Source organism: Cebus imitator, unplaced genomic scaffold, assembly GCF_001604975.1.
Source record: "Cebus imitator isolate Cc_AM_T3 unplaced genomic scaffold, Cebus_imitator-1.0 Scaffold83, whole genome shotgun sequence".
NCBI lineage: Eukaryota > Metazoa > Chordata > Mammalia > Primates > Cebidae > Cebus > Cebus imitator.
Window position 1 is genome coordinate 2,609,021 of NW_016107398.1, and position 26,565 is coordinate 2,635,585.

General features: G+C 43.0%; 1 protein-coding gene across 1 annotated transcript in view; it reads left to right on the plus strand.

Annotated features, from left to right (window-relative positions):
• The window catches only part of PRKCH (protein kinase C eta), a 245,035-nt gene that overhangs the window by 55,850 nt on the left and 162,620 nt on the right, over window positions 1-26,565 (plus strand). Inside the window, exon 2 of the mRNA XM_017533941.2 lies at window positions 21,495-21,558. Within this exon, the coding sequence (XP_017389430.1) occupies window positions 21,495-21,558 (64 nt within the window). The remainder of the gene's footprint in view (window positions 1-21,494; window positions 21,559-26,565) is intronic.

Below are 26,565 nucleotides of genomic sequence, written 5' to 3' on the forward strand. Positions count from 1 at the left end.
TTACTACCCACCTTCTGAAGTCTGATTCTGTCATTTTATCACACTCGTTCTCCATCCAACCTTGTTCCCTTGCTGGTGAGGAGTTGTGATCCCTTGTAGGAGGAGAGGTGTTCTGATTTCGGGTGTTTTCATCCTTTTTGCGCTGGTTTCTTCCCATCTTTATGGATTTATCCACCTGTCGTCTTTGTAGTTGATGGCTTTCAGATTGGGTCTCTGAGTGGACGTTCTGTTTGTTGATGATGAGGTTATTTCTGTTTCTTGGTTTTCCTTCTGACAGTCTGGCCCCTCTGCTGTAGGTCTGCTGAGGTCCACTCCAGGCCCTGCTTGTCTGGGGATCACCTGCAGCAGCCTCTGTGCTTTCACTGGGAGCTGCAATCCTGAGCTGTTCCTAAACAGCCATCTTGGATCCCGGATCTTCTTTTTCTTTTCATTTCTCTTTGAGATGGAGTCTTGTTCTGTTGCCCAGGTTGGATTGTGGTGGCATGAGCTCCGCCTTCCAGGTTCAAGAGGTTCTCCTGTCTCAGCCACCCAATTAGTTGGGATTATAAGCACCCACTACCACATCTGGCTAATTTTTGTATTTTTAGTAGAGACAGGGTTTCACCATGTTGGTTAGGCTGACCTTAAACTCCTGACAACAAGTTATGTGCCCGCCTTGGCTTCCCAAAGTGTTGGGATTACAGGCTTGAGCCATTGTGCCTGGCAATGTGTGTTCTTTTAAAAACTGAGAACTGTAATACATAAACACAAACAATATACTTTCTTTCATTGCTGGAGAAAAAGAGAAGGGATGGGGTGGTGGTGAGAACAGTGAAGGCAGACTACAGTGGTTGTCCAACTTTATTGCAGTCACCTGGAGTTTGTTAAGAGCGATGCTGGTTTGCTAGGCCTGGGAGTGGGGGCTGTGTTTGTAATAAGTGTATCAGGAGATTCTGGCCCAGCGTAGCTGGGAGAAGTTTAGCACTGGGGAGAAAAATGAAAAGCCCAATTTGTATTAAAACTGCTCCAAATCCTTCTATTTATGTTTGGATCAGGAGTTCCTGTTCAGATTTTCTGCAACTTTTCCTGAAATCAGAGAGTGTAATGGGCATGATGTATCATTCATATTACTCAGTCTTAGCTCCAAAAAGTACTCATTATGTTAGATGTTCATTGGAAGTAGTTTGTAGCTGATTTCTTTCTTTCTTTCTCTCACTCTCCTCTCTCTGTCTGTATTTCTCTCTTCTACTTCTCTTTTTAGTTTGAGAGAAGACACTCTACCAATAGCTTGTCTGAAAACAATTTACAGATAGATGTACTCATAGAAAACTCTTGGGGTTCTCACTGTGGGTCTTCTCCAGAGGTGTGGATATTACCAAACACTGCAGTATGGAAACTGGCTCAGAGCGGGATGTGCTGTGACACTGGCCAGCTGGAGACGATTGGGACAGGGGATGACAACGTTGACATGGGAATGTTACACATACAATCTAGAAAGGTTAGGTATGCTTCTACACTGCTGCCTGCAGCTCTCTTTTCATCTCTTTAGTGAAAGAACCAAATTTATCACCTGTAGTAATCAGTTACTAATTTAGGATTTAATTTCTCCAAGAGTTACCTGGATTTAGGGCTCAGTGAAGGCAGTTTTTATTTAAAAGCATTTTTCTTGAATACACATTTTATTTTAGAACAGTTTTAGAATTACAGAGAAACTGTGAAGATAGTACAGAGAATTCCCATACACCCCACACTCAGTTTTCTGTATTATTAATGTCTTATGCTAGTATGCTACATTGTCACAGCGAATGAATCAATAATGATACATTATTACTAATTAAACTTCATAGTTTATCAGATATCCTTTGATTTTACCTGGTGTCCCTTTTCTGTGTTAGGATCCTGTCCAAGATACCATATCATGTTTATGTTTGCTTAGGTTCCTCTGGTCTGTGACAGTTTCTCAGACTTTCCTTGGTTTTGGTGAGCCTGACATCTTGAGGAGTCCTAGTCAGGTATTTTGTAGAATGTCCTTCAATTTGGGTTTGTCTGATGTTTTTCCTGTGGGTAGATAAGAGTTTTGGGAGGAAGACCAAACAGGCATAGTACCATATTTCATTTCATCATGTTATATCAATTGCATAATTAGCTTTTACATGCATACATGCTATCTAAATGACGTATCACTGTTGATGTGAACCTTGATTGTGTGGCTAAAATTATGTTTGTCAGGTTTCTCCCATAAAGTTCCTCTTCCCCTTCTTTTCATAGTGTACTCTTGGGAAGAAAGGCACTGTGAGTAGGTCACACTGTAGTTGTGGAGAATTATGTTGCATCTCTCTGAGGGAGGTAGTATTCAGAGAAATTATTGGGAATTCCTCTGCTTAGGAGATTTGTCTATTATCCCCCATTTACTTATTTATTCCGTCACTTATTTGTATCAGTACGAACTCATGCATAATTTATATTTTAGGTTATAATCTAATATCACATAATTGTGTTGCTCAAATTGTTTCAGATTTGTTTTTTTGGGAGCTGTTTCAATGTGTCCCTTTGTGACATGCCACCCATTCTGGTGGGTTTTTGCTGTTGTTGCATGTGTGCTTTTAAAAAACACTTCCTTATTCTTCCTGACACTAGAAGATGCCCCTAGTTTACTTTATATATTCTTTCCCCCACCCCTATAATCAGTTATTTCTCCAACAACCCTGGTTCCTTTTGTTGGAGAATGGTTTTAGAAACCAATTTCTGGGCACTGGGTGTCCTTGTTGCTACTGGGATGTCATTGCTTTTAGGTCCTCTCAGCTGACAGTACAGGAAAATAGGTATATACTCATTCTTGTATATACATGTGTCTATAAATATTTCTATATGTATCCATCTGTATCTATGTATCTATATTAAGTTGAACATGAGTTCATGCTGTTTTCAACTCCAATATAGCATTACAGGGATAATTCTAGGCTTTCCCCCTTGTCTGCAAACTCCTGCTCTAACAGTGAAAAACTGGTTCCTACCATCCACCATCCATTTACTTACATCTATAAGTGTTTTCAGAATTGCTAACCTGTACCCCTTATAAGAAATAACTTTATTGGCTAGAGTTCAGTGATTATGTGAAATTTGTTTTTACCCTTAGATCTAGAATCTCTACTCATTTCTCAAGGTGCTTAAGCTAGCACCTTTTCCCTCACTTCTTCAGTGAGGTTATTTCATGCATTTTGATACAGTTGATTCTCATGTCACAGTCTGAATTCCATATTTCACCCCAGGATATCTTGATACCCTAATTTAAAAAAATTGCATATATTGAAGTTTAGTGTGCTATAAAGTTCTGTGGGATTTGACAAATGCTTAGTGTTCATTATCTACTGTTATAAGCCATAGAGAAAATTTCACTGCCCCCCAAAAAAATTCCCTAATGGGCCTCAACTCACCATTTGGTTTAACAGTCCTGCTGGGAGTCCTGCCAACCAGTTGCATCTAAAACCAGTCTGGTTTTAATTTTACCTGATGTTCAGAAAATGCTCTCAGTCTGTCACTTGGCTGAAGAACTAGTTGGGTTGTAGCTGTAGCTGTGAATCTGGTTCCCAAGAACCGGCTGTATTAGTCCATTCTCACACTGGTATAATTTATGAAGAAATTACTCAGTCTCAGGTAGTTCTTTATACCAGTGTGGACTCACAGTTCCACAGGCTGTACAGAAGCATGACTGGAAAGCCTCAGGAGACTTAGAATCATGGTGGAAGGCAAAGGGGAAGCACCAGCATGGTGGAGCAGAGAGAGAGAGAGAAGGGGGAAGTGCTACACACTTTCAATCAACCAGATCTCAGGAGAACTCACTATCATGAGAATAGCAAGGGGGAAGTCTGCCCCCACGATTGAATCACCTCTCAGCCAGCCCTTCCCCTGACAGGTGGAGATTACAATTCAAAATGAATGAGGACACAGAGCCAGACCATATCATTCTGCCCCTGGCCCCTCCCAAATCTTGTGTCCTTCTCAACCAATCATGCCTTCCCAATAATCCCTCAAAGCCTTTGTTTTTGTTTTTGTTTTTGAGACAGAGCATCAGTCTATCACCCAGGCTGGAGTGCAGTGGCATGAACTTGGCTCACTGAAACCTCTGTCCCCCAGGTTCAAGGAATTATTCTGTCTCAGCCTCTTGAATAGCTGGGACTACAGGCATGAACCACCATGCCCAGCTAAGTTTTTGGATTTTTGGTAGAGGTGTGGTTTTGCCATGTTGGTTAGGCTGGTTTTGAACTCCTGACCTCAAGTGCTCCACTCACCTTGGCCTCCCAAAATGCTGGGATTACAGGCATGAGTCACCATGCTTGGCATCTCCCCTAAAGTCTTAACTCATTCCAGCATTAATGAGTCCACAGTTCAAAGTCTCATCTGAGACAAAGGCAAGTCCATTCCACCTATGAGCCTGTAAAATCAAAAACAAGTTAGTTACTTCCAAGATGCAATGGGGGCACAGGCATTGGGTAAATGCTCCCATTGCAAAAGGGAGAAATTGGCCAAAATAATAGGTCTACAGGTCCCATGCAAGTCCTAAACCCAGAAGGGCAGTCATTAAATCTTAAAGCTCCGAAATAATCTCCTTTGACTCCATGTCTCAAACCCAGGGCATGTCAATGCAAGGGGTAGGCTCCCAAGGTCTTGGGTGGCTCCACCCCTGTGCCTCTGCAGGGTACAGCCCCTGTGGCTGCTTTCATGGACTAGCATTGAGTGCCTGGCTTTTCCATGTGCAAGGTGCAAGCTGGGGTCTGGAGGATAGTGGTTGTCTTCCCACAGCTCCACTAGGCAGTGCCCCACTGGGGACCCTATGTATGGGTTCCAACCCCACATTTCCCTTTTGCACTGCCCTGGTAGACGTTCTCCATGAGGGCTCCATCCCCGTAGCAGACTTCTGTCTGGACATCCAGACATTTCCATACCTCTTCTGAAGTCTAGGTGGAGGTTCTCAAACCTCAGCTCTTGCCTTCTGTACACCCACAGACCCAACACCACATAGAAGTTGCCAAGGCTTGGGGCTTGGACCCCCTGAAGCCACAATCCAAGCTGTACATTGGCCCCTTTAGCCATGGCTGGAGTTGAAGTGGCTGGGACATAGGATACCAGGTTCCAAGCCTGCATGGAGCAGTGAGGGCCCTGGGCTTGGCCCCTAAAACCATTTTTCTCTTCTAGGCCTCCCAATCTGTGATGAGAAGGGCTACTGTGAAGCTCTCTGAAATGACCTGGAAATATTTTCCCCATTATCTTGGCTATTAACATTTGGTTCCTTATTGCTTATGCAAATTCCTGTAGCTGGCTTGAATTTCTCCCCAGAAAATGGGTTTTTCTTTTCTACTGCATGGTTGGACTGAAAATTTTCCAAACTTTTATGCTGTGCTTCCCTAAATGTAAGTTCCAATTTCAGACAATCTCTTTCTTTAGTCACATGAGCATACACTTTCAGAAACAGCCAGGCCACACCTTGAATGCTTTGCTGCTTAGAAATTTCTTCCTCCAGATACCCTTATCTCTCTCAAGTTCAAAGTTCCACAGATCTCTAGGGCAGGGGCAGAATGCCACCAGTCTCTTTGCTAAATCACAGGAAGAGTGACCTTTACTCCAGTTCCCAATAAGTTTCTCAATCTCCATCTGAGACCACCTCAGCTGGGACTTCATTGTCCATATCACTATCAGCATTTTTATCTCAACCATTCGACAAGTCACTAGGAAGTTCCAAACTTTCCTGTATCTCCTGTCTTCTTTTGAGCTCTCCAAACTGTTCCAACATCTACCTGATGCCCAATTCAAAAGCTGCTTCCATGCTTTTCAGGTATCTTTATAGCTGTACCCTACTCTTGGTACCAACTTTCCGTATTAGTCCATTGTCACCCTGTTACACAGAACTACCTGAAACTGGGTAATTTATGAAGAAAATAGGTTTATTTGACTCACAGTTCTGCAGGCTGTACAGAAGGATGGCTGGGAGGTGAAGGAGAAGCAAGCACATCTTACCATGGCAGAGCAGGAGAGAGAGAGAGAGAAGGGGGAAGTGGCACACATTTTTGAACGACCACATCTTGTGAGAACTCACTCACTATCAAGAGAACAGCAAGGGGGAAATTTGCTCCCATCATTCAATCACATCCCAGCAGACCCCTCCCCAATATGTGGGGATTACAAATTCAAGATGAGATTTGGGTGGGAACACAGAGCCAAACCATGCCGCAAGCAAAGTTAATTTCATAAGAAGTGAGAGAATGAGACAGGTGAACATTTTGAAACCTTGTGTGGCAAATAGTAATTAGCCAAGTTTATTAAAAACTCAGCTACTTGGGAGGCTGAGGCAGGATAATCACTTGAACCTGGGAGGAGGAGATTACAGTGAGCCAAGATCATGCCACTGTATTCTAGCCTGGGCAACAAGAGCGAAACTCTGTCTCCAAAAAAAAAAAAAAAAAAAACCCTCATAAATACATTAAGATTTTATTTCCAGTGTGGTGGGTATAGTACTCAAGGCCTTTAATGGGATTTTAATAATCTAAACCTAGTTCAGTCCTCAGATGACTGCGCAATATAACGGGGTAATGCCATTACACTTTTCCTTACTCAGAAGGTGGTTGCGAAAGTCTGCTCAGGGTACCCAGGGTAGGTGTAGTTCCTTTCCCAGCACTCTTCTTTCTCTTTTCTGGTTCTGATTTCCCTCATTCTCTAAACATGGCTTTGGCCCTTGACTCTTTGCTCTTTGAACTGTTCAGTTGCTCCTTGGGGGTCAGTCAACTGTCTTGTGGTTCAGTTACTCTTGTGTGGATGACTCTACCCGCAGTCCAGCCCTTTATTTTAAGTTTCAGCTCCCATTTATCTTTTTGTCAACATTTCTACCTGAATGTCTTCCTACAAATCAATATTTTTAAAAACCAGAGTTATCCCAAACCAACGGACCCTCTAGATTGCCTTACTTCTCGCAGGTTTACTCTTACAGTCTTCCAAATACTAGAGGCCCCTTTGGGCTTTTCATCATCCCTAATCTTTAGCCACCAAGTCCTGCTGAGCTTCTTTTGTAATATTTCTCTCCTGCCTCTTCCACTGCACACCTGTACCACTGAGGTAGTTCCTTAATTCTGCCCAGCACCTCCAGCCCAGTCTCCACCCCTCTAGCTTGTCCTCCAACCTGTTGTTTTAGGACTGTTGCAAGTCTATTTTTTGAAATAAAATTTCAGTTATTAACTTGGCATCCAAAACCTTTTGTCCAACTTGCATTTCTAGCTTTACTTTCTAATTCACTTAAATGAGATACAGTTTAATTAAGCCACATATGCCTTGCTGCTTCTATGCTGTTTTCCACATCTCTCTCTTTCCCCATCTTGGCAGGGTAAATTCTAGAGGTGGAATTAAATTTGCAGGTGAAAGTTATGGGGGTATGGATGGGCTTTAGCTTAGTATAAGGATGCGATTCCAACAGGACTGTTAATGATGGGGTGGGTATCATGGACGAAGTCTGCCTGTCATCTCCCAGGTCAGCTGCCTGTCATCTCCCCTTTAAAAACCTCATCTTCCACATCTGCACATTTGGCTTCTCTCTTTTGAAGCTGCTTTTTCCCATGTCCCATGATGCTAAACTTGGAGACTCCTCCAACCTCGCAGATTGCATTTTCTCTGGTTCTTTCTTTCGCTCCTTAAATGAATTTGCTTTTTCTTTTCTTTTCCTGTGCTCTTTCTTGAAAAGTTTCACAGCTCTTAGTCTTAGCGTTTACCATTTGAGAAAGACTCTTGAATGATAACCCCAGCCCTATGTTTAACTACACAATTTGTCTTTATTTCCAACTTCTTGCCAGATATTTCTATTTGGGTACTTTTGTGTCCAAATTTAAACTCATTTCCTTCCCTTTAAAACATGTTCTTTCCCTGAGTTCCCTGGCTGATTAATGGCAACAGAGATTGGCAGATCTTTCTGTAAAGAGCCAGAGAGTAATACTTTTGTCTTCATGGGCCATAAGGTCTCAATCACAACTACTCATCTTGTAGATAATATATAAATAAAGGGGTGTGACTGTGTTTCAGTAAAACTTACAAAAATAGGCAGCAGCTGGCATCGGCCTTTGGGCTACAGTTTGCTGACCCTGATCTAGGTTAGGCCCCAAACTCCATATACCTTTGGCCTTTCCACTGCTTTTGTTTGCTCTCTTCACATGATTATCAATTTTCACTGATTTCACCCTTAGGAAATGGTTCATACTTCTAGACAATAGCTGTCTTTCAATTCATTGGTCTAGTTCCTTTCGCATGTTAATCTCTGTCATTTTCCATAATCAAAAACCTCTAGTGATTCCCCTTGGCCTGCAACCTAAGGTTACAATTCTCTGGGTGTAGTTCTTTCTACGTTTTGCCTCCAGCCTTCTCTCTTACTCTTATATGGACATTCCTCCAATGATACTGATCAAGTTTGTGTTCTGATATTGTTCCATCTCTTCTCACAAGGCGCTCCTGACTCAGAATGGTCTTACCTCCCACTAAATGAAACTTGCCTTCAGGCCTTAGCTCAGGGTCCCATTTCCGAGGTAAAGCTTTGCCCTAGCCCAGTACCCAGTGCCCAGTGATTGCTCCTCCTACAGCTTTTTTTTTTTTTTTTTGAGACAGGATTTCTCTGTGTCACTCAGGCTGGAATGAAGTGGTATGATCACTGTAGCCTCCAACTCCGGGGCTCAGGTGATCCTCCTGCTTCAGCCTCCTAAGTAGCTGGGACTATAAGCATGTACCACCCCATCTGGCTAATTTAAAAATATTTTTTTTGTAGAGATGGGGTCTTATTAGGCTGTTCTGGAGCTCTGGCCTCAAGTGATGTTCCTATCTTAGCCTCCCAAAGTATTGCGATTACAGGTGTGAGCCATCTCACCCAGCACTGAATATTGTTTTTGATGTTGCCACTGTCCTATTCAGTTGAGACCGCATTGGGTTGTAATTTGTTGTTGGTGTTCCTCCCTCTCCAACTGAATTTTCAGAAGCTGCTAAGGATGGCCCAGTATGTGCTAAGATGTCATAGGTAATGGTCATACATCAAACTCTGTCTTTCCTCCAGTTCTGCTCATCCTCTTGGAGTCCCTGTCTCAGTTAATGGCACCAGGGATCATCATCCGCCCATGGACTCTGACTCCTTCTCTTTTGCCTCCACGCTACCTGCATCAGTTACCAAAAGTCCAGCTGCTGTTCCCTCCTATGTCTTTCTCCTATCTGCCCCCTCCTCTCCATCCCCTCTGCTGCTGACTTAGCTCAGGTCACCACTGTCTTTCATTCAGACCATTGGAGTAGCCTTTGAACATGAATTCCCAGCTTCTCCCCCCTTGTAATCCCAACAGCCCTGTTAGGGATCTGACATGTAGGTATGATGTTGTAACTTTGCTGATTGAAACCCCTCAGTGGCTCCCCATTGCCCTGGGATGAGGACCAGCCTGCCAGCATGTCATGAGGCCATTATTGATTAGATGCACTTTCCTCTGCAGCCCTATTTCTGACTTGTCTGATTTACACAGCTTACATTTTATCATCCGTAACCCTTGATACACCCTCTGTGCATTTGTGCATTCCTCCCCTCTGTGGAGATGCCTCCCCTCCCCAGGTCCACCTGGAAAACCTTCACCTGAATTTCTAGGCATTGTACAAATGTCCCCTCTTTTGCGGAGCTTTCATCTCCTTCCCTCCAGAAGACCAAGAGGAGTAAAGGTGTTATCATAGAATAACTGTTGGGATAGAGACATAGGCCCGATCTATTTTCTAGTGCTGCCTCAGATTCAGAGTCTTACAAAGTTGGCCTGGAGACTGAGCAGTGAATAATTAAGCAAACAAGTCTGTGAAACATCTTGAAATGCTTATGTATGTTAAATATGTAGTTTCGACTTCTTGTTTTGGTTTTGCTGGAGCGTTTGCCCTTTTCCTCCATTACAATGGATGATGAGAATCAACAATGTAGAATTCTTCTAAGTATGTTTATGTCTTGTTTTTTAACCTGACATCTTCAGTTTGTTAAGGTATTTTTCCTTTCTTGTGGGGGTTCCCCTGCAAGGAAGGAGGCTCACTGTGGGGCCGACAACCACTCTCTCTAGGCAACCCAGAGAAGTGTGAAAGAAAGAAGGGGGCTGTGAGGCTGCAGGGTGTATATTCCCCATCTCCAGCCAGGGTCACACCTGTCACTTCTGTTTAGTACTTCTTCCTAGTAAGGATAGTGTATGCTCCCCTTCTGGAAGGGTCTACTTAGCAGAAACGAGAAGGGGCAAGCTCATGTGGAAAGTTCCTTTTTGAAGGTTCTTTGATGTAGGGGATGCACAATTACTGTTCCGTGGTTTCCCTTTCTTACTCCAGGGTCTCCTTTGCCATGAGGTCTTTAGGGACACCTTATTGGAGGAGAAGAAAAGTACCTTCTTAGTTCCTTTTTGTTTTGTTTTGTTTTGTTTTGTTGTATGATGGGGTTTCACTTTGTCACCCAGGCTGGAGTGCAGTGGTACAATCATGGCTCACTGCAGCCTTGACCTCTCAGGCTCAAGTGATCTTCCCACCTCAGCCTCCCAAGGAGCTGAACTACAAGTGCATGCCACCATACCTGGCTGTTTTTTAATTTTTTGTAGCAATGAGGTCTTCCTATGTTGCCCAGGCTGATCTTGAACTCCTGGACTCAAGTGATCCCTGCTGCCTTGGCCTCCCAAAGTGTTGGGATTTCAGGCATAAGTCACGGCAGCCAACCCCTTCGTAGTTCTGGAGAGCCGAGTCCTGCCTGGCAGCCTAGTGCTATTCCAAGAGTTCTTTCCTGGTTTGCAGAGAGGACATTTGACTTCTGGAGGAGAGCTCAGCCCACTCCTTTGGGTCCATTAGGAGCACCAGAAGCTCTGGACCTGATGGGCTGGGCTTGGTCTCTTCAGAGCCTCTGTCTTCATTCACAGAGGAGGTATCAGGTAAGCCTTCCAGCACAGAATTACATTATCTGAGAATTTAAGCAGGAGGAATTGCAGTGGAGTGTTTTGAAGAGTCTAAGGCATCCTTCAGTTAATTATATTTTTGATTCTTCAGATATTGGAATCAAAGATTGAGACACATACACAACACCATAGCACACATGAGACGATTTCTACCCTTAGCTGCCTACTTGTTAGAGAAAAAATAGTTTAGTTCTCAGAGGTATCCAACTTGACTATTCATGATTTTTTATTATGGGCAGAAAAACCTTGAAAAATTATTCTAATGTAAAAGAGTTTTACTTTTGCCAGAAGATAGCACTTCTTATACTAGAACCTGGGGGTAATGGGATCTGAGTTGAAATAATTCTAAGTTTAAATTTATAGCAACCGTGTGGATATGTTCAGCTGGGAGGAGGGAATAATTACTGTGAGCTGTAGGGATGTATTTTAGAGTTTCTTTCATAGTCTTCAGATGCCTACTTGCCTACTTGCTCTTTAAAGTTCAGAAAATGTTTAGGACTTGGAACCTTAGAATATTAGATAAAAAAGGATTTACAGGCTTAGTGTACTCTGTCTTTGAGATGCAGAAGCCGGGTGACCTCCCCTAGTGGCAGGTAGGCAATGTCAGAGTTGTGATCGTGGCCTGGGGCCCTTTTCCCACCTCCCCTCTGACCTCACATAGGATCCAGATTGAGCAGGGTAAAGGATGGACCAATGCTTTAGTCACTAAAGTAATGACAGTGTTTTCCTTCATTTGAAAGTAGTCAGATTTGATAAGCCCTACTTTTCTCTTCGGTTTTTGCCATCATCGTTTTCTGAAAGTTTTTAATCTGTGATACCACTTAGTATGCTTTTAACACATAACACCTAGTCTGATTGTTATAGAATAGAGATGAAAGTAGAAGATTAGCAGGAACATAATATTTGCTTCATGCAACTTCTTTTCCTTTAAAATCCTTCCCACATCAGGGGACACATTGTGTGTCTGCAGCATGTGACACTGACTCAGACTCTCCAGGCAGCTGACTAATGGTGCCTAAACTGCCTGCTGCATTTTCCCTGCCCCAGCACAGACTTGCTTAGCAGCTCCTGCCTCAGGCCCCCCATGGAAAGCCATCCAGTGGCACATCAGACTGGTGCCACTCCCAGTGACCTTGGCAGTAAGGAGTTGAGGCGGGAGCAGCCTCAGGTGCTGATGGCATGAGTCTTGCTGGGATCCCAGGAGGATGAGTGATGTGATGACCTCATGTGCCAGAAGCCAGGGCAGGCAGGCTTCAGGCAGAGAGAAGACAACAGACAGACCTCAAGGAGATGCAGTCAGAGCAGCCTCAAGGGAGGCTGGTGTGGCACCAGCGTGGGATCTTCCCAGCATCTAAATGTTGGCTTGACCTTCACTGCTTGTGTGACCTCACCCAATTCAGTAACCTCATGGAGCCTCTGGTTTTCCAGCTGTGCAATGGTGTTGGTAATACTTAACTTTACAAGTGGTGAAGGTGAGAGATAATGTAGGTCAAACACTTAGCAGTTGTCCAAGCTCAAGACATAGCTGTTATTTTTATTATTAGGTACACAGCCTCAGCCAGGCACAGTGCTCACACCAGTCATTTTAGCACTTTGGGTGGCCAAGGCGGGTAGATTGCTTGAGCGCAGGAGTTCAAGACCAGCCTGGGAAACATAATGAGACCCATCTCTACAAAAAATACAAAAATTAGCTGGACGTGGTGGTGTGCACCCATAATCCCAGCTACATGGGAGGCTGAGCTGGGAGGTTGGCTTGAGCCCAGGGAACAGAGGTTTCAGTGAGCTGGGATTGTGCCACTACACTCCAGCCTGGGTAACAGAGCCAGACTCTGTCTCAAAAAAAACCCCAAAAACAAAAACAAAAACAACCCAACACAATCTCATTTTTCTTGTTAGGTTATTTGTAGAATTTTTTTTTCTTTAGGAATTTGAAATTGGTTAGAATATAGATATACATATACATATATATATATATTAGGAATTTGAATGCTCATTTTTAAGCCTGACAATTTCAGGTGGAAGAGAATCATGAAATGCTTTATTATGTTTTTAGCTTCCTTTGTTATTTATCCCTAGAGTAAGACTTAGGAAAGCTGTAGAGAAGAGCCATCCAGCAAGGAATTTAAATTTTGTCAACTTCCCTATTACAGAGGTTTGCTCAAAGTTTATAGAGTCTAGATGAACCTCCTACCTTTGCCCAAAAAGTTGTTTTTTTCTTTTAATATGCTAGATCCCTCTGCTTATTACAGGCTGAAATGAATATTATGTAGCTAGAAGTTTCCTGTCTGTGATCAATTCTAATGGCTTTTGTGAAGGGAAATGGTTGTAAATTATTACCAGTTAATTAAATGAGTGTTTCTCTTGAGTCCTGTGTGCAGGCTTTTATCCAAGTCTGTTTAGAATCATGGAACATTAGAGCTAGAACATTTTTAGACAGCTCTTGTTTCATGGGCAAGGAGACTCAGCCAGGGATATAAGTACTTGCCCAGCTCCTGCAAAGTGATGCCAAGGAAAAGCAAACTTTGGCTGAGGATGTAGGAGTGGCTGTGCTGGGGATCCAGCTGGTACACCAAGCTAGCAGATTATAATTTCTAAGCAGTGAGCCCTGGTCATCCATATGTCACCGGTATTCCTTGGAGCCATCTTGGAGTGCTTTTATTTTTTACAAAGTGCTATCATGTAGGTCAATTCTGTAGTAAATATTACCATTCCTATTTTTATAGGTGAGGAAATTGAGGTGGTCAGATGACCTTATTTAGCTCTTAGATCAACTCAACAGATACGTATTGAGTGTTTACTTGGTTCAAGGAACTCTGCTAGGCCCCTTGGGAATGTAGTGTCAGATCCTGCTGGAATGGAGGTTATAGACTTACTGCAAGTGATGAGATATGTGTATGAAAATGTAAGTAATTGTTCAAGATATAGATAACTGTTAAGATGTTAATAGTTGAGATGTAAATTTTGAGACCAGAAGGATCAATGTGAATACCAAGTTCTGGCACCAGTTTCTTCCTTCAGCTCCTGAAGCTGCGTCATCTTCTGTGCTCAGTGACCCATTCAACCTGCAGCCCTAGGAGCTCCTCTGGGGAATCTTGAGGACCTGGCAATTGTCCCGACCCTGGGAATCATTCAGTAAAGGTTTGAATGAATGAATGAATGGATAGGTGCGGTGAAAAGGGACAGGCTTTCCAAGGAGAGAACATGGCATGCGCAAAGGTGTGGCCGAATGATAGAGCCAGGAGACGGGCCTGGCTAGGAGAGCGGGTTTTAAAAAGGGATTCTTTTTTCTTCTTTTTATATTTTAACTTTCCAAAGTGACAATGGAAGGAAGAGAATTTTGCAAACGAAGTTTGGATAGATGAGTGAGGAGGCAGCAAAAGGGGAGCCCAGCTAGAGCAGGGTGTGTTATTCTGAAGACACTGGGAAGCCAGTGGAGGCTTTGGAGGGGAAGCTGATGAGAGTAGCACTTTAGAAAAGCCTGGTGGTTTTTGATGGTATGTCCCATGACTGAAGGAGAAAGGATGAGGGAGGAGTCCTGTAGTGACAGGGATCCTAGAGTGATGGAAGGAACAAAGGGCAAAACAGACGGTCACAGTGCCTTGAGTCAGAGTGGCTCCAGGATTTTAAGCCTGGGAACCCAGAAGAATGTGGTTCTAGTGATTCAGTGATGACCACTGGAACCTTTAGGAGGAAACACGGGACTGGAGCCCTTTAAAGCTAGAATCAGTCCCTTAGAGAGAACCTAGCTTAGCCTTCCCAGATGGTGATTCATGGTCTGGCTATATCAGAGTCACTCACAGAACTTAAAACAGCAGATGCCTAGACCCCATTCCCTTGCCCCAGAAAATTTAGAATCAGTAGATCACCTGTGGGGCCTGGGAATCTATATATTGAATCCCTCTCTGTGATTTTATGGTAAAAGAGGTTGAATGGCCTTCCTGATGTCACAAACTGGTCAGGGAAGAGCACCAGGACCCAGGTCTCCTCTGGCATTGCTATTACTCAGCCACAAGGTGGGAGATAGGGGATAAGTTCAGATGGGGAGTGTAGTATCTGAGGCCATAGTGATTCATGTGAGTTCAACAGTGATGACTCTCTGAGGAAGAGATTATTTGGCATGAGAACTCAGTGGGTAGATGGCTCTGAGGATGCACGTTGGGAACCATTCAGCCAAGAAATGCTTTCCCAAGTGGCTGCTGTGAACCAGGCACAGGGTTGATCTTCAGGGACTCAGAGTATAGAACAGAATAGTAGAAACAACATAAAGAACTCTAAAGGCTGAAGCTGTGTTTGTATTTTGTTCTCTGAGCTGTTTTGAATTAATTTAGGTGTAACTTACAACATATGCGTTGAGATTCATTATTTTGGGTATGGATATCCAGTTGTTCTAGCACCATTTGTTGACACTGAGTTTTTATACTTTTGTTCATTTGTCTATTTGTGTATAAGAATCACATTTTTTAAAAGACCAGTGCTTTCTGGGTTTCAACAAGGGCCCAAGAGTTGTTCTTCTTACCAAGAGAAGTGGTTTGTAGGGCAGGGGGTTAGTGTATTTACTGCTCCTTGAATGACTGTTAGAGTAAGAATACTAAGTGCGTTCATTTCTATGTGAGGCTGCCCTAGACTGATGTCAGCTCTGTTCTTTTGGACGCTCTGTCAGTGCATTTAGCTGATGACATAGCTAGCCTGAGGCCTTGACTTGGGGATCCATAAAACTGAGAAAGGGAGTGCATGAACTGTGACTGAATTTGGGATCCAGTGAACTCTGCGACCTGGAACAATAAGCCAAAATATTGCAGAACAGAAAAATGAAGCACTTAGGTTTTTGTGAAGGTTTTGAGCCTACCCACTGCACAAGCACAGGGTGTGGGAAGCAAATCCTTATAGCACGTAGAAAAGATGCAGAGGTTTTAGTTGATTGTAAGCTCAGCCTGGGTCACTGAGGCTTCTCAGAGCGCCCATGCGGTCTCGCTCCATCAGTAACGGGCAGTGTCACTGTCAAGATCAACGTTAGTGATAATCTCTCTCTCACTTGAGAAGGTCAGGTCACACGCTCAGGTTGATTGCACCCTTTAATGGGGGTGTGGAGAAATTGGGTCAGGAAATGACCAGAATGGTGAAGGAGGAGAAAATCATGTTCTACATGAAGTTGCTGAAAGAGTTTGGGATACCCAGATCTATTTTATTTACTTATTTGTTCCACAAAGCATTTTCTGTCCCCTTATATGCAAGGTGGGGTCTTCAGGGACAGGACATAATGACTATTAACATGATGTGGGTTCAGCAGTGGTCTCCATATCAGTTGTGCAGTTGTCTACCTGTCTAAAAGAGGTTTGGGAAGGTCCCCATATATAGGTAGGTCCCAAATTGATGGACACATAGGAGTCTGACAAGTTAAAAAAAGGAAGAAAGCATTTCCAGCCAGAAAGATCACATGCCTCAAATCACTGGGTAATAAGCTATAGATGGGTAATGTGTAATTTTCATAATTTTGACTACATTCCCCAGTATGCTGCTTGATTCATAACACGTTTGGTTGCTCTCTCAGAATAAATGAAATAACATGCCTCCCTGGAGCATGTACAAGAATTAAGAGATGGGGATACAGGTTGTATGCAGCTGGAGTGGTGGGAAGAGCTTAGGCTGAAAGGTAGGAGGGGTATAGTGTCTAACGTTATGTGTTGGGCAAAAGAATTTGAACCTTATCGTGGAAAGGAGAGGAAACATGGATGGTTTCTACTTTAGGAAGCCACATGGCCAGATTTTAATTTTTGAAACTTGTCACTGGCAGCAGCTGGAGGATGGTCGTCTGGAGATAGAAGCCAGCTAGAAGCCCCTTAAGGGAGGCCAGATGAGCCACGGCAGTAGGACTGGAGCAGGAGTGGATCTAGGAGATACTTAGAGAGTGGGCTTGTTGGGATCTGTTAGCGATTGCATGTACATGCTGAAGAGCTGGGCTTCTGGTATGGACTGCTGGGTACAGGGCTCGGGAGTGAGAGGAGGGCCAGGTAAGGGTGATGTCCTGGAAGCAAGGAACGAGAGATTCATGAAGAGGAAGCTGTCAAGATCAGATGCAGCAGATAGATCAACTGAGATGAAGACAGACACATCTTTGTATCTGAAGCAGGACGTGGTAAGAGTTGCTAGAGCTGTTTCAGAGCTGGTGGGGCACAGGAAGGCAGACTGCAGGAGATGGCATGGATGTTAGAAGGTATAGAGGGATGTGATAATTGTTGTCAAATATTTGACGTATTCCCTTTGGCTGACAATTTGGATATGTTTTTTGAGTGCAAGTGATAGAAACCTCTACTCAAACTGACTAAGACCAAATGAATTTATAGGCTAAAAAAAAAAAAAAAATCCCAAAGAATCAAGCAAGTCTTGATCTAAGGGTTTAAATGATGTCATGAAGAGCTGGTCTCTTCCTGTCCCTCAGCTCCCTTTCTTCATTGGCGTCATTGTGTAGCTCAGTGAGGGGACCATACAAGTGCCAGACACCCCCAAGTTTGTGTCCTTCCAGATTGAAGTTTAGCAGAAGCAAGATCTTGTCCCTTCCTTGTAGATCCAGGATTCCTAGTTGGACCTACTTGGATTTTTGTGCCCAAACCTGAACCAGTAGATGCTGAGGGTAGGGAGTTGTAGTTATACTGATAGCCAGATGGAAGGAATGTGCCTGCTCCAGGCCAGCTGTGCAGAGTTCAGTGCTCTGACCTGCTGGGCCTGGTCACATGTCTACTCTGGTGCTAGGGGCAGAATCCCAGATGAGCCATTTGGACCACATGTGAGGGAGGGGTAGTTCTCAGATAAAGCTCAAGTGTTATTCCCAGAAGGTGGAATGGATATTCTAGCTAGAGGCAGTGTCCACTGGAGCTGTGGAGGACAAAACTAAGGTAAATGAGTGGAAGTTATTATCTTGACGCAATTGTGTTCATAGAGAAAGATCTGTCTATGATGTACAGGAATGAAATAGGCCAGCTGTTAAAGTAGTGACTTGGCTGTGCAACCACCATGAATAAATGATAACAGCCCATCACTAGTGGTTAGAAAGAATGGATAACCTCCAAAGCCATGTTTTTCAAACTTTTTCTCTGTAACACAGTAAGGAATACATCTTCACATTAAAACCCAATGTACCCTCTTATATGTATACAAAACTACACACAAAAGTTACATGAAACAGTGCTTTTCCTTACTACCTGTGACACGTTTATATTTTCTGTTCTGTTTTTATTCTACTTAAAAATCCCTATTGTGGGCTGGGAGTGGTGGCTCACACCTGTAATCCCAGCACTTTGGGAGGCTGAGGTGGATGGATCATCTGAGGTCAGAAATTTGAGAACAGCCTGGCCAACACGGTGAAACTCTGTCTCTACTAAAATTACGAAAATTAGCTGGGTATGGTGGTGCGTGCCTGTAGTCCCAGCTATGTGGGAAGCTGAGACAGGAGAATCACTTGAACCCCGGAGGTGTTCCAGCCCGGGTAACAGAGGAGACTCCCTCTCAAAAAAAAAAAAAAAAATCCCTATTGTGTGCAATCCACTAAATTGCTTTCATGTCTCTCTAAAAAGTTTCAGCCTGCAGTTTGTAAAACCCTGTTCTAAGGTTCAGTGTCTCACCACATCGGCCCAAGATGGACAACACTTTAAGACTGTGCTTAAATCCGGCTTTTCCACCACGATGGGTGGCATGGGTCAAAAATGCAGAGGGAAACCTGTTCTACTGGTGAGAGCTCCTGCTTCGAAGTGGTGGAGTCTCCTGCTGTCTGTCAGAGGAGCTCCTGAGCCATCTTAAGGTGGAAAGGCCTTTGCAGGCCCTCAGGGAAGTGTTGAAGGGAGTTTTCGGGCTGGCTGTGGGCTGCAGGACAGTGGAGGCGGCCAGGCAGTAACTCCGCCTGTGCCAGCAGTAGTTCATGTTGTGAGGTCGTATGTATGTGTATGTATGTATTCTCTGGTAGGCCTTTATATTGAAGATGAGGGAGTGGCTTTTAAAAATAACATATTTTTGACTTGAAACAAGTCAAGGCAGAGAGTGGAGACAATTAGAGGTTGATATCCTGTTTAGTCATCTCTCTGGAGAGCTCTATTTTAGGAGCTGTTCTATAAAGGTTCACAAGTGGTGTTAAGATAGTTAAGAGGATATTGTTAACAGTAGTCATGATGCAAGTAGCTGATTTGAACAGGGAGGTGATTTATAGTGTGGTAACCACGTTGATAACAGGTTTTATGCAGAGAAAGGGAGGATTGTAAGAATAGGTTGTTATACAGGCAAAGCTTTCTGAATTGGAACAAAGCAGGCATCTTTTATTTTGGAAAAGTATATAGTCAGGGTGTGGTGGTGACCTAGGGTAAGTCCAGTGCATTTAGGGGGCTTTTGTCATGGGTGGATACAATTAAAAAAAAAAAGCAAATAGTACTGTTAAGAATCTTTGAGATCAGCTGGGCATGGTGGCTCTCAACTGTAATCCCAGCACTCTGGGAGGCTGAGGCAGGGGTGTTGCCTGGTCTCAAGAGTTTGAGACCAGCCTGGGAAACATGATGAAACCCCCTATCTAAGTCAGGCATGTTACCATGTGCCTGTGGTCCCCGCTACTTGGGAGACTGAGGCAGGAAGATCACTTGAGCCCAGGAGGTCGAGGCTACAATGAGCTGTCAATCCAGCCTCATGTGTGGAGGCTATGTTAGAAATGCTAGGTCAGTGCCAGGCGCAGTGGCTCATGCCTGTTATCTCAGTGCTTTGGGAGGCTGAGGTGGGAGGATTGCTTGAGCCTAAGAGTTTGAGACTAGCCTGGGCAACATAGTGAGATCTTGTCTCTACATACATACACACTTCCCTGCAGACATACATATATACATAAGCAAATAAGTTGGGCATGGTGTCACATCTTATAGTGCTAGCTACTTGGGAGGCTAAGGCAGGAGAATCACTTGAGGCCAGGAGTTCAAGCCCGCAGTAAACTATGATTGTGCCACAGCACTCCAGCCTGGGAGCCAGTGAGACCCTGTCTCGAAAAAGAAAAGAAAAAAAAAGAAATGCTAAATAATGATGTCATAGACTTTTCAGATTGGAAGAGTAAGGCTCAGCATGGTAAAGGACCTTGTCCAGTGGCCAGAGCCAGCTGTGGAAGAATCAGACTAGAGTTCATGTCCTGATCTAGTAGGGGGCTCTTTCTACTGTACCATGTGACTTATTTGCAGCTTATTTAAATTTACCTATTTGACCAAAAATGATCATCCGTGTCTCTACTCAAGCTTCTCTATAGGTCAAGCTCCTCTTCAGATGACAGGTCAAAGGCAGAAATGGAGCCACAGCCCCCCCCCCAAAAAAAGAGAGAAAAATAAAATAAAAATGGAGCCAGGGGCTGAATCTAAAAAGATTTATTCAAGAACAATTGTGAATTCATGTATTTGAGTCCACAGGAGACTCATAATGCAAGGCCTAGAGGTGTTCATGGATAGTGAAGTTAGCATCCAGCAGGAAGTGGGGAGTCTGCCCACCTAAGCTAGTGGTGATCAGAACAGAGCCGGAGGGCGCTGTTCATCCTGGGCGCCATGCTGCATGGGGTCTTTAGGAAACTGGAGTATATGCGGAGGATGAGACCACATGAGAAGACTTCAAGCTGCATGGCTTGCAGAATGCATGTCTTGATATTTCAGCTGATAGGTAATTTCAGGTTATGTTGATACTCCCATGACTAGTCAAGAGTAGCAGCCCAGCACTGTGACTCGTGCCTGTAATCCCAGCACTTTTGGAGGCTGAGGTGGGCAGATCACTTGAGGTCAGGAGTTTGAGATGAGCCTGACCAACATGGTGAAACTTCATCTATGCTAAAAAATACAAAAACTAGCCAGGCGTGATGGCACACTCCTATTATCCCGACTACTCAGGAGACTGAGGCAGGAAAATTTCTTGAACCCAGGAGGTGGAGGTTGCAGTGAGCTGAGATCGTGCCACTGCATTCCAGCCTGAACAACAAAGCAAAACTCCCTCTCAAACAAACAAAAAGAGTAGTGAATGCAAGGCTCCTAAACTGCCTTCCCCAGTGCTTCCTTAAGATTGCCTAGACTTCGGTAGAAATATGCAGCAGAGACTGTTTATACTATTTACTCCATAAAACTAAAGATTTGCAGTTGATCAAGCTACATGTGTTCATTACCTTGTATCTTCATTATTTCTCTATTTCATATTCTTGCCATGTGGCTTAGTAAAATGCTGCTCTTATAAGCCATATGCATAAGATATGGAGGTCTCAAAAACAATCACCAAGTATATGGAGTGCCTCTCTATATTATGATAAGCCAAAAATGGGGGAGAATAAAATTCAAGAGGAAGGAAACGGAAAAAAATGCAGTTTCTTTTAGATTTGCTTTTCAATCTTTACAGTTTTTTGAGGTTTTACTTGTTCCCCTGCTTCTCTACTGTTTATTGAAAGACTTCGATTTATTTGATTTGTGGCTGTGATTTACATATTAGGCCTTTCTGTGATGAATTGTTTAAGGCCGACAAAAAGTGTTTTAATACTAAAATATAATATACAATTTTTTTTTCTCTTTCTAGGTGGATCTTGAGCCAGAAGGGAAAGTATTTGTGGTAATAACCCTTACAGGGAGTTTCACTGAAGGTAAGAATGAGTTTTGGGTGGTTTCCAGAATACATGTAATCTCGGTTTATACTCAGTAGGAATTTCTATCATGGAAATTATTAAAAAGAGCATGTTATAAGAGATGCTTAAAAGAATCACTTTCTTAAGTTGGGCTGGCTAGTATTTTGTTGCCCAGTGGTCTGTTGGTTCAGGTTGCCAAATTAAATATATTTGCTAAATCTGGCAATCTCGCATTTCATTTAACACAGTCACCAAGTTTTTGTTTTTATCCAGTGTCATTGTAGCTGAATGCGTTTTGCCTCTTTTTCGTTTATGACTGTGGAACTCTACTTTAGATCTTTGGTTTTGTGCCAACTTTTAGTTTGCCCATGAATGTCTACAAAAGAAATTTAGGGATCCAGTTATATGTTCTTCGTAATCTCTGTCTCATTTGTGACCTGTAAGGGATTCTGATCCTATCTCTGGCTACCATACTCCCTATACTCTCATCCAATATATTTTTTAAATGGAGGTAAAATTCATATGGGGGTGAAATGAAAGATCAGAAGTGAACAATTTGAATTTTGACAGATGCATATAACTGTGTAACCAACAGCCCAATCCAAGATATAGGACATTTCTGTTATTGTGAACATTTCCCTGTACCCGTTTTAATCCCCTGCTCCCAAAGGCAATACATAAAGTGCTTTATTTCACCATAGGTTAGTTTTACCTACTCTAGAAGTTCATTTAGATGGAAATATACAGTATGTTCTCTTTTATGTCTGGTTTCTTTCACTCAGCATACTTTCAAGAAGATGCATATCATTGTCTGTATCAGTATTTTGTTCACTTTGTTTCTGAGTAAAATCCCATTATATAAATGTAGCACCTATTTGTTTACCTATTCTCCTCTTGGTGGACTTTTGGGTTTTTTTCTGTTCTTGTCTATTATGAACAATGGTTTTATTAACCTTCTTACACATAAATTTTTCTTGATATAACACTTCCATTTATCTTGGTTGATTACATAGGAGTGGAATTGCAGGTAATAAAGTAGGTGTATGTTAAACCAAATGGTTTCCAAAGTGGTTTTATTACACTCCTACGAACAATGTATGAGAGTTCCAATTACTCCGTATCTTTTTGCTTTGCTTGGTATCTTTTATGTACAGAGAAAAATGAATCTGTTTCTAGCCTGGTCAAATAAAATGAATGTAGTGTTATGGAACATTGTTGATAAAACATTGTCATCATGCACATAGAACATGGATCATCTATGGTAGAAAGAAACACAACAGTGAGAAAAGAGGCCAGAAGGAGGAGTGGGTAAGATTCTGAATGAGCTGAATCACCTCTCTGCATTAAGTTATAAGGGACCAGTGAAGTAAGGTGATGCATGTTAGACCAGGTTAGACTGTGCCATAATCATTACATGACTTTTTTAGAGCCATGCCAACCCTCTAGGACTAAATGCTTACCAAATACATCTAGTTGTTCTCATTGAATTTATTTCTTGGTGTCAGTGATAAGAATGAAATAGTAAGTCATACAGGGGGTGAGTTCTTACTAGGTCATTGCAATTGTTTCTTTAAGAGCTGACCTTGGGTAAAATTGTGAGATGAGTTTGCCTTTGGCACTTCCACCTTTGCTTTAAGCTAGCCCTTTCTGCCTACAGTTGTCTCTTACTGCAGTGGGAAGTCCAGTGGTCCCTGTCCGGAAAGAGTTGCTGATAAGGAACACAGTGAATTCATAGGCTAATTCACGCTAAAGTGATAGAGATTGATGTCTTAGTCCTCTACTCCTCTTAGGTGTGTTTGCATATTTTAAAAGATGCTGGAAGACCCGCTTTATCCAATGAGAAATAGACTTCTAATGCTGACATTTTAATGTTGAAATCTATGGGTGGTGTATATTTTAGGAACCCCAGATCTGTTCTCTGTGTCTCTGTGGGTGCATTGTTTTTTCAGTTTGGCTCCTAGACTGGGGCTCAGCTTGAGCTTGCTCGTTGCTGCTGCCTTTAAAACACTGCTCCCTTGTCACATGCAGAGGATGTGATGGCTGCCTCTCTGTTTGTGTTAAGTAAGAAGGAAATGGAGCCCCCCTCCCCATGTGCCTGCCACAGCTGTGGCAGAAACCTGGGCCTGGCACTGTGAGCATGTCCCTAGCTTGGCCTTGCTCCTGGAAGTCACCTTAGATTATGCCCAGCCATAATATGACAGGTTGGCTGTCAAACATTAGGAGCTCTGGTTCCCATCTTGGATACTGAAAGCCTTCATGGAAAAGCAGTGTAAGGTCAGGCCTGCCTAGTGTGTTTTGGACTATGAAAAGGGCACTGTCCTGGCATCCTGCAGGCATTGTCAAAGCTCAGGAAATGTTGGCTGATCCTCAGTCTGCCTCACAGGATTGTCTTGAAGGTCAGATGATATAATAGATAGGGAAGTGCTTTGCAAACTATGAAGTACTATGTGAAGGTATGTTAGTGGGGCTTTAGTTTCCATGTTCCTATTGTCATAGCAAGGAGATCCCAGTCATTTCCCCTATCCCTGCCTTGGTACCATCTTGTATACTCAGCAGGTTTGTTTTATCGTAACATTGACTTTATTTTAGGCCAGGCATGGTATCTCATGCCTGTAATCCCAGCACTCTGGGAGGCTGAGGCAGGCAGATCACTTGAGCTCAGGAGTGTGAGACCAGTGTAGGCAACATGGTGAAACACCATCTCCACAAAAGAATACAAAAATTAACCAGGTGTGGTGGCACACACTTTGTAGCCTCAGCTACTCAGGAGGCTGAGGTGGGAGGATTGCCTGAGCCTGGGAGGTGGAGGTTGCAATGAGTTGAGATCGTGCCACCACATTCCAACTTGGGTGACAGAGTGAGACCTTGTCTCAGAAAAAAAGAAAAGACTTTACTTTATACAAGAAGCCTCAAGAATTTCTTGGACAGTGACTGGCATAATGTTGGCTTATCTCCATGCCTGTTCTCATGATCTCCTATGGAGGTTCTGCCATAAGCTCACATTCTATAATCTCCAAGCTCGCCTTTAAAAAATTTTACTTAAATTGAGCTGTGGTCTATGATATACAGGACTGGTATTGGGGCTACTGACTGCTACTTAACTCATTTGCTCTCATTTTTTCATGTTTCATTAATTATACTGAATTAGCTCAGGCAAAAACATTTTTGTTAAATGTAAGACACAATTGAGAAATGACATGAGAAAAATATGCTGGGTGCAGACCTATAATCACGTCATAGATGCTGGAGAGATAAAGATGAACAAGACATAGACACTCTCACAGGAGCTCATAGGAGGGAAGGTAGATACATATTATGTGTGCACTGCAGGGAGCCAGGTCCCATGGCAGGAATAAGTCCAATGTACATGGGACTGTGTAATCAATTTGGCTAGAAGGATTTAGAGAAAGCTTGTCAGGGGAGGTGATGTTTAAAGCAAGTCTGAATGATAAATAGGACGATACCTAGAGGGGAACAGAGTTCAAGACGGGGAGACAGTTTGTACAAGAAGCGAAAAGGAGTGTGGAGGTGCTAAATGTGGGGGCTATGGAGGAGCTGAAGATGGGGGAGTGGGATGGTGGGATGTGGCCAAAAATTTGGGAGGGCTTATGTGTGGGCTTTCTCAGGACAGGCTGAGTTTGTTGGTTACACCAGAATAATTATACAACAGTGCCACCGTTCACTTTCAAAAGGGTGATAGGTCAGACAACAAATTGCACGTTCACACCACTTTTAGGCTAGTAGAAACGATGGGGTACCGATGAAAGGTTTTAAGCAGAGATCTGATTTGGTGGCAGTAAGTTCAAGGGTGGGAAAGGGGTGTTAGTTCATAAGAATAGATTTAAGGTGTGGAGAGCCATTAAAGAGACTCAAAAGGTTGTCTCCGGGCAAGATTATTAGGGCCTGAATTAAGTTGGAACATGTAGGGGTGGAGAGGAGGGGGACAGCTTTGAGAGATGTCTGTGTAGTAACATCAGTAGGGATTGGCAATCCATTGGATATGGGGGATGAAGAAAGGGGAGTCTCAGATGATGCTCAGATGGTACCTCAGAGTCATCTACCGGGGTAGAAACTGGGGGAAGATGATTAATTCAGCTTGGGACAAGTGGAGTTTGGGGTGCTTGTGGGAAATCTAAGTTGTGATGTCTGGGAGAAATTGGAAATAAGATTCCGGAGTTTGGAAAGATGCCTGGGCCTGACATGTAGCTCCAGGTGCCAGGTGGAAGACAGGCACATGGATAAAGAGGGAGCTCTGTGGAGCATTAGAATGTAAGGACTTTGGCTCATAGATTATAATTTATCGAACCAACCAAAACTATGTTGAAGGTTTACTTACCGAACACCCATTTTGCTAATATATTACTTGTGCATTAGTATCTGAGTGCTTGCTGTATGCCAGGGACTGTTTCACCAGATGGTTTACTATCTTCCAAATTGGCACCAAAATGTTTGATAATGGAGTTTGAAGAAAGAACGGAACACAAAAAACTTTGAAAAATAATGTTTGGATTGGTGGTAACAGTGGCTTCTTCAAAGTTTGATGACACAGTATACTGTGAACAGGTTTATGCTTAATGCTGGGGTAAAAAGAACAGATGAACATACCCAAAACCTACAGTGAGGGGTCTTCATTGAACTTAGATAGATCGTAAAAGAAAAACTCTTTTATGATCATTGCTTTGTGGAAGTCTCTGACAGATCTCAGTGTGTAACGTTATCAACTGGATCAGAAACCCCTCACTGTTGTTCATCTTGTTAAAGGTGTTGTCACTCTGCATCATGTGCAGAATTCCCCTAGGTACTGAGGCAGAAGTAAAAGTGATTTATTGTTTTGAAAAATCTGCCTAGTGTCAATCTTTATTCCATTCTAACTAAGTCTTTCTGGAGCTAAGAACTGGATCTGAAGTCTGATCAAATTGAAATGATTGTAGTGATGAAACAGCCCTGGATTTTTAATGTAGCCTTTAGATGCTGACATTGTGGCCATGCATATGATTGTCACTATGTTGGATTAGTTTTTAACTG